At 41.6% G+C, this 19,892-nt stretch overlaps 1 protein-coding gene across 1 annotated transcript in view; it reads left to right on the top strand.

The window, feature by feature from the left end:
* Positions 1–11,436: 11,436 nt before the first annotated feature.
* The window catches only part of LOC124859667 (VPS10 domain-containing receptor SorCS3-like), a 117,688-nt gene continuing 109,232 nt past the window's right edge, over positions 11,437–19,892 (top strand). The window contains exon 1 of the mRNA XM_047352572.1: positions 11,437–12,387. Coding sequence (XP_047208528.1) covers positions 11,737–12,387 — 651 coding nt within the window. The 5' untranslated portion in view covers positions 11,437–11,736. The remainder of the gene's footprint in view (positions 12,388–19,892) is intronic.

Genomic DNA, 19,892 nt, shown 5'->3' with positions numbered 1-19,892 from the left:
CCGTCCAGGAGGGGAAAAGATGAACCGTTAGTCGACTGCATTACACAAGGAGGAAAACTGACCTCCTTGGACATAGAACTTCTGTGGGTTTCCACAGGCGCCGGGTGTCTTCGATCGGCAAATAAATCTCCTGATCTTCTCATAGCAGACAGATTTCCATCTTGCAAGCTCTTCCGGGAATGGCCTTGTGGAGCAAAAGTTCGCCTGCAAGCTTTTGTCTCTCCATATATGTGCCTCCGTTGCGCTGTTCTGTGACACAGGCGGGAAATGGCAACAAAACTCTGCATCTCAGCCGGTTTATGCTTCCAGTTACATTGAGCTGCGTGTGTCAAAATGTGTGACCAAAATGGATGGCCCCAACAACAGCCATATGCTAATTTTTTATACTTTACACTGGAAATGTGTCAACGACACTCAAGGCAGATGTGAAGGACAGCGATGATATTTGATTTTTACAAAGACCGTGTTATCAAATATGTTTAAAAATTGTGTGTGATAAAAGCACAGTTGGGAAGTTTATTTTTTTTTTACGTTTCTTTTTCTTTGACTTTATAGTCTTCCCTGTGCTGGTGATGCGAGATTTAGTCAGTAATAAACAACAAAGTCTTGAAAAACAAGTCCAGAAAAGCCACTGGCTTCTTAGGAGAAAAGCCTAGCAATGGCAAATGTGGAGCTCTGGGTTATAGTTGTAAGGCGTAGATGTGAGTCCCTCTAGAAACCAAACTGCGGTGGTGGAGTAATTAATGTACTCACATGTTTACATGTGGCTTAAGATGACATGAAAATGTTGCTTACAATGCAGTATTTAATTCACATTTTTTTTTAGATTCTTTTGAACCAAACTAGATATACACATACACACTGAACATACCAAACTTTACATGAACATGATATTTGAACAATGTTTAACTGAAGTGCTTACAAGTAGCCAGTAACCTACATACAATATTTAGAGCTATGTTAATAATAATCCAAGATGCTCAATTGGTGTATGGTGATAAACCAATTTGCAGGAAGGATATCCATGTTTCTGTTATGGCTTGTGAGATATTGGACCCCGAGATGCAGACGAACAGGCATCGTGACGGTAAGTGCAAAAAGGTTTATTAGCAAAAAAGAAAAACTCACTCACTACAGGAGGCAGGAACAAAACAAACGGGCAGGCAAGACAGGCATGGCATGATCAAAAAACAAGACTTGAGCATGAAAATGAGAAATGTTTCCGCGAAGAACAACTGAACAGGAGTGTATAAATGGAGCATGGTACAGGTGGAAAACAAAGCTGATTAACATGGAGCAGGTGAACCGAATAAACTTAATTGACAGACAGAACAAAATGTGGCTGTGGCAAAAACAGAGACTCTAATATACAAACAAAACATGAACAAGACGACAAAACAAAAGCATGAACCAGGAACATAACAGAAGCATGATTCAATCTAAGAAGAATAATAACAAAAGAACGAGTCAAAACCTTAACTGTGAAAAACATAAGAAAAAACCAGAAACCAAAAACCAAACAACCCCTAATCATAACAGTTTCAAGCTTTTGTTTTGACCCAAAGTGCAGACAGAACAAAGTGCCTGTGACACGCTTTTCCCACAAATGCAGAAATTGAAAGAAAACATCTATATATTGAATGAATTGGGCAGTATTTGATATCGCCCAGAAATTATGTCTAAGGGGAAGTCTCCGGTCATTGTGTGAGCGTCAATGATTAACTGTTCAAGCAGAAGCCAAAGTTAAAAGCAGTGCTGAAATGGTAAAACTATGCATTGCTGGTGGTGGAAGCAATATTATGACAGTACTCATTAGTCAGCACTACTTTTCTGAAGTGAAGAGGATCAGAGCTGCCTGGATCAGAGCTGGAAAACTGACAGGGGACAGACGGGCTGGTCCCACCAAGAACAGTCAGTTGTGATCGGAGGACTTCTTGGCAAACTGCTTCGAAAAGGTGGTGTTTTCAGATCTTGAATCATCCCTTGTGCCTGCTGCTGCTGCTCCATGCTGCTCACTTCGCCTCCAGTGGGTTTCACTAAGTGCTGTATTTACTGTAACCCTGGATTTACACTGTATCTGCTCCGGTCCAGTCCGGATCACTGCAAAGCCCGGAGGAGCTTTAAGAAGCAGATGCAATAAAAGCCAATGATAAATAATGTAGCAAGTCCAAAAACACTTTAAAGTTTAAAGTTAAACCAGTTAAAACTGCTTATTTTTTTGTTTTATGCATCCAGATATTTTCTTTGTTAACCTTTATCAGTCTCCTGAAAGCTTACTGCATGTGGGTCAAATCTGTCCTTCGTCTTTGTTTGCCTTCTAGTCTGCGTGTTCACCCATATGTCATGTTTCCCATGTTAAGCCTTTCTGTTCCAGTGCTTCTTTTGACTCCTGGAGATAGATCTCCAACCTTGTGGATTGAAGCAGGGCTTCCTGCTCACTTCGTCTACTAACAACTGGCTGGCAGCTTCCTGTCTGGATCAACCACGGACCTCCTCAAGCGAACCCTGTCCACCCTCCATCACAATAGAACCACCACCAGAACCTCAGTGCCCAACAACATGTGTCAAGTACCCACCAGCTCCAGTCTCATCTGTGTGCAGCTTCGTTGTGGTTCCCCCCTCCTGGCAGATCATCCCTCATCCCTTGTAAGACAGATTTGTTATTTAGAAAAACACACTAAAGATTCACTTTACTTACCAGCTCTACTTACCTTGCAGTGTGTTACCTGGTTCCGGTTCCTCCCGTACCACCATGTTCCCTGTCAATAAAATCTTTGTTAGCCTTTATCAGTCTCCTGAATGCTTACTGCATGTGGGTCAAATCTGTCCGTAAAACTATGACAAATTGTGTGTTGGTGCGTTGGTGTGTGTATGTGATGGTGGTTTGACATGTGTGAAAAAATAATGTGTTAGTGTAAAGTGGATGTGTGTGAGTGCCAGTTTATCACCTGAAAGTATACATTTTTAGGTGTACCGTAGAAGGCCTGCAATCCGCAGCCCCTTAGAACAGCAAGGGCCAGGTAGGCCCAGCCTTGGAAGGTTGCAGCAGTCCCAGACAAAAAGCACCACCCCAATGTAGCCATACGCCCAGCACAAAAGTAGGTTGCCAATAAGACACAGGTGCAGCAGCCCCCAGGCCAAAGAGGCACAGAGCAAGGTGCAGGGCACTGAGCCCCCCTGACCCAGCCACACTGCCACCCCCAGCCACCTAGGCCAAGCCTTGGAAGCAGTCCCATTGGCAGCCCATGGCCCGCACAACCCCCGGCAGCAAGCCCGCCCGGCACCAAGTAGGGGAGAAACCCCAGAACCCCCCAAACCAGAGCCCAGCGCAGCCCCCACAGCTCTCAATCAGCTCAGCACACCTGCGGGAGCCATACGCTACCAGATGGAGGCCCACCACTCTGCGACGTGGCCCGAGCACCCACACATACAACACCCCTCCGTGGTGTTTGTGTGTGTGTCTCTGGTAATGTGAAGTATTATGATGAATGTAGATGTGTATGTCTACAGTACATTAAAATTGGGGATGTGGCTAGGGTGTACGAAACCCCACTGCTTGTTGATAGCAGATTCAACTAGTGGTTACAGTTTTGAATAATGGAGTCTTACTGTTTGCAGTGATGGATGAGATCCAGGATGAGGTGAGTACAGGGATTGGACAATGAAACTGAAACACCTGGTTTTAGACCACAGTAATTTATTAGTATGGTGTAGGGCCTCCTTTTGCGGCCAATACAGCATCAATTCGTCTTGGGAATGAGATATAAAAGTCCTGCACAGTGGTCAGAGGGATTTTAAGCCATTCTTCATGCAGGATAGTGGCCAGGTCACTACGTGATACTGGTGGAGGAAAACGTTTCCTGACTCGCTCCTCCAAAACACCCCAAAGTGGCTCCATAATATTTAGATCTGGTGACTGTGCAGGCCATGGGAGATGTTCAACTTCACTTTCATGTTCATAAAACCAATCTTTCACCAGTCTTGCTGTGTGTATTGTTGCATTGTCATCCTGATACACGGCACCGCCTTCAGGATACAATCTTTGAACCATTGGATGCACATGGTCCTCAAGAATGGTTCGGTAGTCCTTGTTTGTGACACGCCCATCTAGCACAAGTATTGGGCCAAGGGAATGCCATGATATGGCAGCCCAAACCATCACTGATCCACCCCCATGCTTCACTCTGGGCATGCAACAGTCTGGGTGGTACGCTTCTTTGGGGCTTCTCCACACCGTAACTCTCCCGGATGTGGGGAAAACAGTAAAGGTGGACTCATCAGAGAACAATACATGTTTCACATTGTCCACAGCCCAAGATTTACGCTCCTTGCACCATTGAAACCGATGTTTGGCATTGGTATGAGTGACCAAAGGTTTGGCAATAGCAGCCCGGCCATGTATATTGACCCTGTGGAGCTCCCGATGGACAGTTCTGGTGGAAACAGGAGAGTTGAGGTGCACATTTAATATGCCGTGATTTGGGCAGCCGTGGTTTTATGTTTTTTGGATACAATCCGGGTTAGCACCCGAACATCCCTTTCAGACAGCTTCCTCTTGCGTCCACAGTTAATCCTGTTGGATGTGGTTCATCCTTCTTGGTGGTACGCTGACATTACCCTGGATACCGTGGCTCTTGATACATCACAAAGACTTGCTGTCTTGGTTACAGATGCACCAGCAAGACGTGCACCAACAATTTGTCCTCTTTTGAACTCTGGTATGACACCCATAATTTTGTGTGCATTTAAGAATTTTGAGCAAAACTGTGCTCTTACCCTGCTAATTGAATCTTTACACTCTGCTCTTACTGGTGCAATGTGCAATCGATGAAGACTGGCTACCAGGCTGGTCCAATTTAGCCATGAAACCTCCCTCACTAAAATGACAGGTGTTTCAGTTTCATTGTCCAACCCCTGTACATCCACAGAATATTCGTTTGGCAGGTGATGATGAAAGGTGGTTCAGTAATACTGTATTTTTTGTTGTTCCTTCTAGCTGTAGTGTTTGGTGGCATGGGTAAGATTGGACGGTGGATAGGCAGGTAAGCGTGTGGAAAGTTGCTGAGCAATCTGAGTGGCTCGTGTCAGGAGAAGAGCAGTGAGCAGATTAGCAGAGGGAATCACAAGACAATGCTCACTGAGTCTGCGCAGAGTCCAATGTTTCAGGGTTCATAGTCGAGCGTACATTCCTACATTTCCAACACTTTCTGCTATGGCATCATTGGACGATGAGGAAGAGCTAATTTGCCTCGTATCTTTGGGGGGAAAAAACAAAGAAGGTGGAGCACGGAGCAGTATGTCACAAAACAATTATTTGTTGCGGAGACCTTTTTTCTGCCAAGCAGTTTATCGTGTGATGCTGTGTACATACATACGGTTGTAAAAACTGAGCTTTGCGTGGATGTGTCAAGCAGATGTCAAGTACACCCAAACCTTAACACAGAGAAAGGAGGCTTGATTACCACACTTGGTGAGCAAGCAAATCTTGCACCTGCTGATTGGCGATTTGCTCCTCTTTAAGCTCCACCTGATTAATCCAGACTAGCTGCAGCTGTGGGGTCACACCTGCCAGTCACACCCTGCAAGGACTAGGTGAGGAGAGACACACAAACACACACCAAACTGCACATAGCTCTGTGAATATGAGACTGATATGGTGGTAATCATATTGTTGTTTATCTTACTTGATGAGTGTTGGTTACCAACAATAGGATAGGTGCTCAGGATTGCGAGTTGGCTGAGGTACGTTAAGTTTGTTTCAGGTTCTCCGTGATCTGACTTCAAAGTTTTGGTATTGGAGGGTGGATGGCAAATGTGTCACTGGACAGCACTGGAAAAGAGGTAAGGATTCCAGTTGTTGTCATTGTGGAGTGGCTGTGACTTGTGTCTTTAGAGGTCCACAGAGATACATTTGAGGTGAGGCTCAGATGAATATTCTGGAAACAGGGAATCGGAAGAAGCCGCTCACTGAAAACACTCGTAATCCTGACGTTGGATCATGTTAAACTCATCCATCCATCCATCCATCCATCCATCCATCCATCCATCCATCCATCCCTTCCTTATGAAAAGAATGCCAGTTGTTGTCCATTATATTTTTCATTTTATGAATCAGCTCTAGATGCACCATAACAACCCCCAGGATATAATGTAAGCCTTCTCTTTTTCGGTTCTGCTTTCTTAGGTCACTTTCTTAGATGACTCCAGATCAGATTGGACTCTCCACAACAGAACTGTAGAAAATACTCAACATCTTGCGCCAAACTTTAAAGTACTACTTCCTCAACAAATACAGCTTGTTCTACCCCATCTGTAGACAGCATCAGAATTGCAGAACATTCTGCTATCCAGGTAAACACCAAGGTATTGATACTCTTTATCTACCTCCACTTCTTTTGTCTGGTAGTGATAAATCTGAGGAATTGTGAAGGCAATCACCCATGTTTGATATCCTCAGTACAGGTATAATATGAAAAGAGGACCATTTTTAACATTTCCTTTTAAATTAACTTACTGACAAAAACACCTGCTGTTGATTTGTTTCCACAAAATAATAATAATGGGTTAGTTGAATGAAGTCCCACTATAAATTATTTTACATGCTGCTCGTATGCTTACTAATTGTGGGATTATGAAGTAATACGATTTTGGGAACAAGACCACACCTAAACCACTCCCAACTCAATCATAAACCTCATCTCATTCTGTAGCTTCTAGACATGGAATCCTCACACCCTCCTCCTCCCTTTTCACCTCCAATTCTCCTTTATTTTTTCAACAATACCTGGGGGACTCTAGCCAAATACAATCAGAGTTTGTCCTTCTTTTTCTTTCCATCTCACTTTTATATTTAGGTGTGGCCTAAATTAGCAAACTGTTAATTATGCATTTTTGTTTCAATTTTAATTTCCATTTTCTCTCAAATCTTGAAACAATCTTGATTCAGACAGACATAATGGCTAAACTGTAACAGGTGTTGTAGTCAAGTAAAACAACCTTATCCCAGTGGATACCGATGAAGTAGCACAAACAGCCATTGTCCCTGTGCATTTAAAAGATTTTGTCCACAGAAACACTGCAGCTGTGACTAAACTATACATTTGGGAGTTTAGGTAAATTGCGTTGATATGCTGGCAGCCTTGTTCCTGTGTTCATCACAAACAAAGACATCAATGTGATGGTAACTCATAAAGGGAGAAAATAATGTTTTCAGTGACAGGGTCAGTTTATTGCAGTGGCAAACTGTCCTAAACTACTCCTCCTACTGTGATTTTAAAATGTCTTCCTTTCATCTGGATGACAAAGGAAGTACAAAATAAGTGTTTTGCCATCTGCAATAAAAGAAAATCTCTCTTTTTAATGGCTCGGGTATTGGCGAGCGGCGGGTGCACCTTGCTGTTCATCTCCTGCGTATGAGTGCGAGCTGTCTGGTTGATGGCCATTATGGTTCCTGCTGTTGCATGTGCATCCACTCCACCGGGATCACTGAATTGTTGGAGCTAACAAGCCAGGGATGTAGACAGAGAATGCACAAATGGGATCTTGTTCTGAAAGCTTTAAAGTTTGCTTCCTGTCTCCAGCTTGAAACAAAAGAGAGAACGCCAGGCTTTTGCAGATATTGTCTGAGCTATGTGCCCAAATAAATGAGATGATTGCATTTGATAATCTTGCTAATGATTTATACTGAGGAGAAGGGCACATAAAACTGATTGAACCTCACTTGATATGCAGAGATTTTGGCCTTGTTGTTCATCTTTCTTTTTTTTCTTAGTCTCTTTTACCGTAGCTGTGTCTTATGCAGCCTAAGAGATATTATCCGCTCTGGAAAATATACAATATTCCTTTGCATTAGTTTAGGAGCACCCAAGATGTAGGGCAGAGATTCATACATGCAGACACTTTAAAGCTCCCTCCCTAGATACTGCTTCACATAACAACTAATGCTGAACTCTTCCTTAGTCTTTCCCTCTGTACTTCTTACATACATACACACATAACTAAGAAGCAAACAATAAAGCCACGCAGTGCTGCCAGCCCAAGGTTAGCACAGATTAAAAGATGTGTCACTGGTGGAGGAGGCTCCTCCTTCATCCCTGGACTGATCACACTCTGTTTGGGAGCAACCCACTTCATTTTCACAGCATAATGGGTAAACAGAGTGTGATCAGTCCAATTACCCCCTCATTGCAGAGGCATTCTAGCGGGAATGAGAGCTACCCGCCTGGCAATGTGGCGAATAGCAACAGTAGCACCTGCTGCCCGGAGCCCTCACTTGTATGAATCTCAATTTGTTTGTACAGCCATGCCAAAATGTGGTGACCAGAAAGTGAGGCCTCTAAGGAGGATGGCAGTACTGCCTGCCTGCCTTGGCACGCTGATTGCCATTTTCTCTGTGCTGTCTCTGAATCCATTCAACATCACAAGGTACCTTTTCCAGCAATAAAGTCATGTTGCTGCATGTGGATTGTGCTTTTTGTTTCAAAGATTGTGAATTTTCTTATCTCCCCAATACATTAAACTTGCTTCAGAGATGATTATCGTGCTGAGAAATGATCCACTGAACAGAATCAAACTGCAGTTCTAAACATGAATTTTTCCTCATCCACTGATTAACATGTATATATATTGTGTGAAAATTAATGAGAATCTTCAGGTATTTGATTGTTTTCTATCCCCTATGTTATAACGTGGTCCTTTGCCCCTCTTCTCTGATGTTTCTGTTGTCCTTGAAGAAGATGGAAATACTCCTTTTATGGTTTTTCCTTGGGGAACAGTCTGGTAGCTGATACAAACTTATACTGCATATATTTCAGCTCCTCATTAACAGGCATCGTAATAACTTTTACAAGAAGACCATTTTTTTTTTGCCGCTAACTTACCATTTCATGACACAGCTCAGAGAAACAGAGAGAGGGAGTGAGGGAGAGGTAGAATGGTTTTGTCAGCAGGAAGTATAGAAAATCCCTTGCAGAATTCATTTGGCTCTACTAATTGAAACTAATACCTTTCAAATAGCTTATTGATTTAGAAAGATGGGTAATTTTTCAAATGTGGACAGTAAAAATGAATGAACAACAGAAAATCTGATTTCACAGAAATTAAAAGAGCATTGGAAGTTTGGTCCCTCACTGCTTAAAATTCACAAAATGTGGACAAACATACATTACATATCATGACATAACTTTAAGGTATCTTCTGTTTCTTTCATGGTGCCCTTCTTTCATAGGACAGGACTGGCAATCAGCAAAACATACAAAGAGCAAGAAAATAATGTATTCCAAATGACCAGGCAGTTGGGATTGGTCAAACAAATATGTTTTGAACTGAAAATTACTCCTGTTAAATCAAAGGAAAATTTAGCTGTTTTTTAAGACAGGTCAAACTGAAACTAGATTATTTTACGGCAAAGAAAAAAATACAAAATCATTCTATTCACATAAAGAGCAAGAGCAGAAAACAAAACAAAATATTATTGACAAATGTGCAAAGTGACAATATGTAGGCTGGTCAAACCTAAACTAAATCTTTAGAACACAGTTGTCATCGTTTTAACGGCCGACTTGACCCACATGCAGAAAAACACTCAGAACAGTGGAACGGTTGGTAGTTTATTTCTAGTAATCAGAAACAACAACAAACAAGGTGAGCCTTCTGACGGGAACCGGAGGACTGCAGGGGAAAGAAAACAGGTCAGGTAAGTACCAGGCATACGACGGCTGACAGTCTCTGATTCAGAAAGCTTACGGTGTGCAGGGAGGGCTAGATCTGCCAGGGAGATGGCTGATGAGTCTGGAGATCCTGGGAGGATTTTCTAAGAATCCACCTGGAGCTTCTGTGATCAGAGCGAAGTGGAACGTTGGAGGGTGGACAGGATGCGTGCATGAGGGGAAGGAGTACCGAGAGAAGTGGTCTGCCAGCTGGAGCTTGATCCGGGTTCTTCTAATGTCTGGAAGCGATCTGTAACCAGACAGAGGCGTTGACTGGATTTGAAGCCTAGGAGGAGTGAGACAAAAAGGTAAGTTAGACTTCCTTCAATCTAAGAGTACGAGATTCAAAATCTTCAAAACACAAGACTTGGCCAGGTAGTGGTACCACTGTAGGCAAAACACTCAGGCATAGAAGTGCTGGCGATCCGTCTCCTTATACTCCTCCTGATGATCATCAGGATGAGAAACACCTGTCACACCCTGGAGACACAGACCTCAGCAGCACCTGGTGGTAGAAGATGGTTAGCAAGAGAAGCAGAACTCCAGACTCTGACACCAGTTATGATTTGTGAAATATATTTGTGAAAACCAAGACACCAAAAAAAAAGGGGGTATTCTTAGTTTTCTTTCAAATGAAGTAAAATATTCTCTAATCTATGAACTATTGTGTATGATGGAATCATGTACTTTTGTGGATTTTGGACCACTGAACTACAGTCCAGTCCGTTTCCTTTTAGCCCCAGTAAGGCACTTCTGATTAAATGCAACAGTTTTAGCCCACGCTTGTCATGAATACACGTGGTGACTCTTGAAGCAATGACTCCAGCTGCAGTTTATGTCTTGTGAATCTCCCTTAAATTCGTGAAGGGGCACCACTTTCTTGTTCCACTAAACTTTTCATTAATATACTTGCATACAGCACACTGTAAACAGCCATCCTGTTTTAGTAATGGCATTTTGTGGTTTACCTTCTTGTGTAGGGTGTCAATGCCTGTCAGTTGGACAGCTTTCAAGTCCGCAGTCTCTCATGATTGAATTTCCTACACAATCATGAGGGAGACTGCTAAGAAAGATTGTTACACTCTAGGATATTTCGTCACATAACACCACATTTCTGTATTAACAATTTATTTTAGCTGCAAGCCTTTCCCATTAAAGTTAACAAAAATAAAGGTTTTGCTTGTACTCTGTGTAATGAATATTTAAGTTTTCCTTTACACATTGGATTACTGACAGAACCTTTCAATATAACTTTCTATCTAGGTGGATCTATTAAGATGCACCTCTATAACTTCAATAATGGTTATGTCCTAGGACTGGTATTAGAAGGCCTGAGGTGTTTTCTCTGAGTGGTATAAAATAATATCCTCTTGAAGGGACAAGAGGAGAACAGAAAATTCTGCACATCAGCAGCATCTCAGCTTGGAACAATAACAGTAAAACTGGATCTTTATCAGCAGTCCAAGTGAATCTCTTGCAAATGAACTCTCCCACATATGCTCGGGCGTGCACAGCTGATGGGTGAATTCGCTGCTGATTGATGCCAGCAAATTATGTTTTTCTCCCCAGTCGTTTCAAAGGCAAATTGTTGCCTCAGACTGAACGCTGTTATGCAAAGCACACATTATTTTTTTTCTGTGAATGCTTTTAACTCCGTCAATCGCTGTTCTGGATAACTTCCACAGGTTTCCACGAGCAGCCAGTGATATAATTGAATAAAAACCCTAAATCGTGGAATGATTTCAAAATGATTTTAAGGCTTTAAAGTCTCTCTCCTCTTCTTTTTTTTCAGACATCCTCATGAGCTCTATACTACCCGTTCTTGCAGAGACTCTCCGCTGGCGCGCTTGCCTGATGCGCAGCGCCTCACCAACTGGTCCCTCACTTTGACAAATTCTTGGACGTGAGTGGTTCTGCTGAATTGATTTTTTTACTTGGAAAGATGATCTGCTGAATATCTGAGAAGTCGAACGTCTCTGCTGCACGATATATTCTCTGTACACGAAGGCTGCCCGATTTGGAGAGCACAATGACACTTTGGTCATTTTGGAGTTGTTTTCTTTTGGCTTGCATTCAGCTTTACCCTTTTCACCTCAAGTTGGGGGCTCGGGCGGAGATAAGTTTTCCTAGATCGACCAACAGATTTTATCCTTTGGAGGTAACATCGCTGATGGCACGTGTGATCAGAAAATCTGCAAGGATCAAAGTCTCGGTCGAAGTCAGTGGCCGCAATGAAGTTTTAAACAGGCTGGAAACTGGAAGAACCGCTTCTTCCAGATCAAAATATGAGCAGGAGGTGAACAATGAAACCCTGATTAGAAATGTCACAGCGGTAAACTATTTTAGCAATCTCAAAATACCTGACAGAAAGTGTGACAACATTTCTACAGCGGAGGTTGAAACTCCTAAACGCCCATTTTCAATAAGGGAGAAGACAAAAAGAAGTGTCGGCGTGTACAGCGAAAATTTGGACAGGGGTATCACTGAGGAATCGCAGCGGTCCATGGGAACTGTCCAAGGTGATTCCAACTTCAGAAGCGAGTACCGGCGCACAGGGGAGGAAAGCAGGGGCTCAAACTCGAGGCAGAGCGAGCCTCACCTGGACACCTCCACTTTTGCTCTGTCGGGAGACTCGGCTCACAACCAGGCGATGGTCCACTGGTCCGGGCAGAACAGCAGCGTAAGTTGCAGATTGACAAAACATTCTACTTAAGATCATAAGGGTTAAAAATGCACCTCACTAACAGATATGTTTAACGTTTCAAATGCTTTAAGAAAACCAAATCTTTACGCGCGGCTTTCTCAGCGCATGAATAAATATTTAAGCCTGACAAACACTTACGCACCTAATAATATTTTCATATTTTTACCATTTCTTCATCAAGAATACTGTATTGTGTTCTTATCAACATGCCCTCAGAATGTTTTGAATGCATGCAACCCTTATGCTTATCTCTCTGCGCCTTTTTTCCTTTTTTCAAAGAAAAATCATTTATTCAACTATCTGTTTGTCACTTGAACTTTAAATTATATCTCAGTCAGTCAGTCAGTCATTTTCTACCGCTTATTCCATAGTGGGTCGCGGGGGAGCTGGTGCCTATCTCCAGCAGTCTATGGGCGAGAGGCGGGGTACACCCTGGACAGGTCGCCAGTCCATCACAGGGCAACACACAAACAACCATGCACACACTCATATATCTGTTGCAAGTAAATTTGACGAGGCACAGAACTCTGGGAGGGTGCAAGCATTTTGGCAGCAATCATAACACATTAATTATTTATGAAATAATCAAGTAATATCTCCCAGAGAGGCGTCAGAGCTACAATTAGAATAACCGTGTCCAACCTAGGCCCCTAATGTGACACTGATGAAACAGCATCTGACCTATAGGCAAATTAAACACTTTTATTATGGAAAGAAAACTTAGGCTCAGACGATATTGTTATTGCTCTGTATGTTTGCTGTTTTGATTAAAATGTGGTTTAACACTGCAAAAGCAGCTCAAATGCATGCCAAGACATTGGTGTATCCCTCCACATAAACACCCCCCTCCCCCCAACACACACACACACACACACACACACACACACACACACACACACACACACTCACTACATACTCACGCATATTGTGGGTCCACATAATTTTATCAACACCCAGAGAAAGCCAATGTGATACTATCTCTCACATTACATATGCGACATGCATGTTTGCAAGCAGCAGGATTTATCAGGAGCAATGATCTCCAAACTACAAGGAGTTTTAGGCTAAAGCTGCTGCTTTTCATCTTTCTTTTTTTTACTTCAGGTAATTTAGATCTAGTGGGCAAAATACTCAGTGTCAGAAACAATCATATCATTCCACATTTAATCATTTCCACATCCCAGTAAAACAGCTAATATTCCTATATTTAAAAAAACAACCAGATCAATGTCTTTATATAATTCAGTCTTTAATTGCTTTTCTTATCTGTTCCATTTTCTGTTATATGGTGCATATTATTATGTTCATAGAATTTCTGCTATGTTGAAGTGTTTTGGAAGTCATAAAACCTCATTTGTGATGGATTGCGAAGTGTGTGGTTGGTTTCCAGACGTCTTCACTGTTGATGGCTCTTTTTTTTGCCGCACAACAGTATTCACTGGATCTCTGATGAGCTTGTCACTGCAGCCAGTCAACATTTTAGATTTATACAGTCTGGACTCCAGTCTGTGGTCCCGAAAGTACAAGTGAAACTGCGGAGCTTAAATTTATGGGGTTTTACGACTGGATGTTAGAGCTCAGGCTATATTAGATGTAAATGACTGATAATAAATTCAATCTTAAAGAGACATTTGAAGGAAAATTACTTCAGTCCTGCGGTCTAGGGTAGTTCTATCAAATTTTCACTTCAGGACATTGTCTGCGATTTGGCCAATATGTCAAATCCCACAGGAAGAAAAATGAGAGAGATGTTGAGGGTGATGGCAAAAAATGCCAGCAGGGGATCTTCTGAGTTCAGATTTGACAAAGAATCTCATTGTATAAAAATCCAGAACCTGTCCATGAGTCATTCTTCCAACTATCATTTGATTTCTGGGATTGTCTAAGACATCAAAGCCTGAAGTCGTAGCCCCCTGGATTCTGACTTTAAGAGAGATAACATTGATTGTGCTCAACCATAGGAATAAAACATATACCCCACAAATTCCCTTTTAAATTCTTGCTCCTTAACTCTGTGTAGTATTGATTGGTAGTGCACGTGTCTTACTGCATAAATCAGTACTGAATGTGAATGAAGATGGTGATAGAAAGGCATATGATTTGTTATGATTCAAGTTTCAATTGGAGGAAAACAAATTGCACAAATTGGGAATGCCAACACTGTAATCCTACAAGAAAAAGCGTCTATAAATAACAGATAAATGGATAGAGACCAACAGTTGCATGGCTGGTGATATTGCTTATGGAAAAGCTGCTGTGTCTTGCATTAGTCATGTTAACACTAGAAAATGAATTGTATTTATGTGATAAACTAACACATAATAGCCCACAGTTGTGCATTGGAAAGAAAATGATACATGGTTTTACATTTTTATAATGAAAAACTTAAAAGTGTGCATTTGTAATCATCTCCCTTTACTTTTAGACCCCTAAATAAAATCCAATACAACAAATTGCCTTTTAGAACTCACCTAATTATTAAATAGATTCCTCATGTGTATAATTTAATCTCAGTATAAATACAGTTGTTCTGCAAACCTAAACTGACAGGCCAAGCACGGAGAGAATTAATGAGCAGGCAAGAGACTCATGATAACTGGAGGGGCTGAAGAGCTCCACAGCTCAGGTGGAATAATTTAATAGCCCAGCTATAAGCTGTGAACTCCACAAATCTGGCCTTTATGGAAAATTGTTGAATTGTTTAATGAAAGCCATAAGACGCACTTCTACAATTCGCCACAAGCTGTGTAGGGAACTAGGCAGAAATGGGGAAGATGTTTTTGGCTTACATGTAAAAAGAAATGTGTGGTCGAAAACATACAACCACAATAGAACATCCTCACAGTGAATCTTTGTGATGGCAGTATTATGTTGTGGGGATGGTTTCTTCATGGAAGAAGCTGATGGGAAAGTGGATGAAGGTAAATTCAGATTTATCCTGGGAGTAAACCCGTTAAAAGTCACAAAAGACTTGAGATTGAAATTAGAGGTTCACCTTCCAGCACAGAAAACAAACATACAGTCAGATCAAAGCATATTTAGATGTTGGAATGCCCTAGTCAAAATCCAGACAAATAAAGAATCTCTGGCAAGACTTGAAATTTTCTATTCATTGATGCTCTACATTCGATTGCACTTTGCTTGAGCTATTTAGCACCCCAAGGTTGTATTTGTAAAACAAAATAATAATAAACTATGGAAAACAACAGGTCTTTTTCCTTCTGCAACACAAATATGCACTACTTTGTGTTGGTTTGTCACATAAAATCCCACTAAAATATTTAGAATTTTGTGGTTGTAACATGACAAAATTTATACTTTTGCAAATAACTGTATAATATGTGTTCTTCCTCCTGTAAGTGTTCCAGCTATAGCTGTTGGTAGTCTGTCTAAACAGCTGTTGCAGCACACATATGACTCAGTGGATGCAAAGCCATCCTCCCCTTTAAGGCAGACATCTTAGTGTGCAAGCAAGTTGATGATGATCAGGGAGTTTATTGGCAGCCAAATGATTTTGGGCTCCTGATTGACCATTTTTGCAAACTCCTCAAAGACAACTGATCAAACCAGGACAGCGCGTTCGAGCCGAGGACATTAATGAGCATTTTTATTGACTACACATCCCTGGAGCTTTTTCTGTATGTCGCTGTAAATAATGTCCCTATACAGTGAGAGAAAGGGTCTGATCATCTTTACTAGCCTGCTGTTGGAAACTTGTTTTAAAAGGTGCCAGGAACTGATGAGGTTGGCTTCTCGCTTTTTCTTTATCTGTTCTGCCTTCTGAGGTGGAATTAGTCAAACGGATCTGTCAGTTCTGTAATATCGTCTTTTTTGTGTGTGACTTACTGAGAATTAGACCCCTGGGTCGTGTTGTCAGAATGCTCAATCAAAAGGAGCCCATTATTGTTCCTCATAATCTCATTGGTATAAATAGACAATAAAAAAGAGGAAATGACATGGCCCTGGGGGACACCTGTGTTTAAAACCGTTTCATTACATAGACAGCCATTCCATTTAATGCCCCAGAAATTCATTGATCCATAAAATCAAATGGAATGGGTTCCCAAATCACAGAGGTGTTGGACCAGGATTTGGTTCTGTTACAGGATGATGAAAAGAGCATTATAAACCTTCCACTTGTGATGCATAAAAACAGATAAATGTTTTGATAATTTATGAAAATGCATATCCTTCATACTGCAAATTTCTGCAAATTTAAACTTTTAAATGCTTCTTCTTGCCAAACATGGGGAAAACTCTTTCATGATATTCAGTCTCTTGAGTTTTTTTCTAATCTTATATTTAGTTCCATAAGAGTTGGCGTTTTTTTGTAAAGTTGGAACTAGCGGTGCAAAAACAAAAAGTTTTTTTTTTCCCTACAAGGCATTGTTGTCCTCCTCATGCTTATCTCTGGAGGTGTCAGCACCACACACTTGTTCATTAATCCCACTTGTCTTAAGCCTTTAGGGTGCACTGTCCATTGATGGCATTGTAAGATGCTGACGGAAACTGCAGCTGTGTGCTGGATAAGACTGGGAGTACAGCCATTTGACCAGTCATTGTCACCACAGTAGATGTGTTATTTTAGTGAGGTTCATTCTAATTTTGCAGTAATGACACTGCTAGTTGTGATGGCTTCTAAAATGAGAAGAAGTCACATGTTTATCTGAGCTCCCCGTTTAACTAAAGATAGTTGTTTAAGATTATTTAAAAAATGCGGTTAATTTCAATGCCCTGCAAAGGAATTTATACCTCTTCAACTTTGTTACATTTTGTCATGTTAGAACCACAAACTTCAGTTCAAATTAACTGGATTTTATGTGATGGACCAACACGAAGTAGCACTTAATTGTATGATGGAACCAAAATAATACATGGTTGTAAATCGTTTTCAGGAATAAAAACATGTAAAATTTCTTATGCATTTGTCTTCTGCACTGCTTTACTTTGATAGCCCTAAACAAAATCCATAGCAACCAGTTGCTTTCAAAAGTCACATAATTTGTTGATAGACTTCATCTGTGTGTAACTGACCTCCATATAGATACAGTCATTCTGCGAAGGCCTCAGAGGTTTATGAGAGAACATTAGTAAATAAACAGCATCATGAAGACCAAGGGACACAGCAGACAGGTCAGGGAGACGCTCATGGAGAAGTCTAAAGCAGGGTTAGTACATAACACAATATCCTAAGCTTTAAACATCTTAGGGGAACTGTTCAATCTATCATCAAATGATTGAGAATTATCTAGCCAACAACCTGAACTGGCAGGCAGTGTAAGAAGAGCAATAACCAGAGAAGCAGCCAAGAGGCCCAATGTGACTTCGGAGGAGCTGCAGAGATCCACAACTAAGATGGGAGAATCTTTTGAAAGGACACCTTCGAGTTGTGCACTCCTCAAATCCTCGCTTTTAGGAAGAACGGCAACAAAAAAGCCATTGTTGAAAGATGCCAAAATAGCTCCCATTTACAGTTTGTGTTAAGCAAACAAAAGAACACAGCAAATATGTAGAAGAAGGTGTTCTTGTCAAATGAGACCAAAATGTAACTTTTCAACCCTTATGCAAAACACTTTCAAGAAGTTTTATTGTAATTGTATACTTGAGTACAATGAAATGTTGCTGGCAAGAATTCCATAATTATAAAGACAGATAAAGAAGAAAATAAATAAAAGGAATATAAAAATTGCTAGTTTTCCAGTAGACCAGATTACTGCACAGAATTGACTTAATGTGTCATTTAGGTAGATGAGTGTGTGTGTGGAGAGAAAGGTTTGTGGGACACTGGCTTTTGGTTCCTGCAACAATCTTTTCACAGCTCTGGGGATGAATGCGTATTTAAGGCTGTTGGTGCAGGCTCGTGTTGCGCTCAGTCTACCAGAATAGAGGGTTGTGAATAGAGAACATCCTGGATGACTGGGGTCATTCGCGATCCTTTCGGCCTGTTGATCCACTGAACTATCTTAATGACTTGCTGCATCTGTTTCTTTTCTGCTGTGGTACTGCTGGCATACTGCACTGTTCATCCATATGCTAAGACATTCTTAATTATGCAGCGATAGAAGTCCTTCACCTCTGTTGAAGAAAGCTTGTTCCTCCTCAGCATCCTCAGGAAGGTGGTGTTTTTGATGATGAGGCTGGTGTTTGTAGTCTAGATCAGGCCTTCCGAAATGTCGAATCTGAGGAACTTCAAATCTGTAACATGCTTCATGTCCTTTCCTTTAATTTTCAGTTTTGTGTGCGGTGTGAACCCCAATCAAAAATGATTTCTTTGGTCTTCTTGATAATAAACTAAGGTGGTTGTGAATGCACCAAGGTGCCAGTGTCTGGACCTCCTTTCTGTACGGTGCCTTCTTATTGTTGCTGATCAGTCCCACAATGGTTGTGTCATCAACAAATTTAATAACAGTGTTGCAGCTGTGAGTGGCGACACAGTCATGTGTGTACAGTGTCCACAGAACTGGACTCAAGAGACAGCCTGGAGGCACACCGCTGTTGAGAGCAATGGTGGATGATGTGGAATGCTGACTGCTCCCACTCATCTGTATTAATTAGCCTCCCTCCTTCAGTTGCGCTGCATTCTCCCTGCCACCTGCTGCTTCACATATCACCTGATTAGCTCCTGTTGTTCATTGGTCATTTCTCCACCCTGCCTCTATATTTAAAATCTCTGGTTTTCATTGCTCTCCAGGCTCTCCTGTATACTTTCTGCTCCAAGTCCGTTGCCATTGTGATCTTGATTGTCATGCCTAGCCTGTCCATAACTGTTAACTGCTTTGCTCGATGTCTGTAACCCTGTCCGTGTTATTAAAAGACAATTCTACTCACCATGTGGCTTCCATGGCCTTGTCTGCACAGTGGTCCACCATCAAATCAGCGCTTTATGACAGAGGTCTGTTTGTGAGAAACTTTATTCCACAGAAAGCGGGGTATTCCTAGCTGCACTTTCTGCAGTTTGTTGATCAGTCTGTTGATCTGCTGATGGAATTAAATGCAAAGATGAAGTCAAAAAACAGCATCCTGGCGTATGTGTTTGGTTTTTCCAAGTGGCTGAGGGCAATGTGGAGGGCTATGGCATTGATATCCTGGACTTATAAGCAAACTGGTGTTTGTCCAAACCAGGTGGAATGAGTGTCATAATGCTCTGCAGTACCAATTTCTCCATGCACTTCATGATTACTATTGTCAGAGCCACAGGCCGGTAATCATTCAGACCTGTGATGGCAGAGGTTTTGGGCACCAGAATTCTGGTGGCAGTTTTCAGGCAAGTGGGGACTATAGCTTCTTGCAGCAAATGGTTGAAGATGGTTGTAAATATTCTAGTAAGCTGTTGAGCACATGATTTCAGCACTCTCCCTGGTACTCCATCCAGTCCTGGTGCTTTGTTGGTGTCCATGCTATGCAAGACCCACAGTACCTGATACCGTTAAAGGACGAGTGGCTGATAGTTTTTTAATGGTGTCGGCAGGATGTCCTCTGCC

This window comes from Girardinichthys multiradiatus, chromosome 22 (genome assembly GCF_021462225.1).
Source record: "Girardinichthys multiradiatus isolate DD_20200921_A chromosome 22, DD_fGirMul_XY1, whole genome shotgun sequence".
NCBI lineage: Eukaryota > Metazoa > Chordata > Actinopteri > Cyprinodontiformes > Goodeidae > Girardinichthys > Girardinichthys multiradiatus.
The sequence above is the reverse complement of the archived record's forward strand: the minus strand, read 5'-3'. Positions and strand labels throughout refer to the sequence as shown.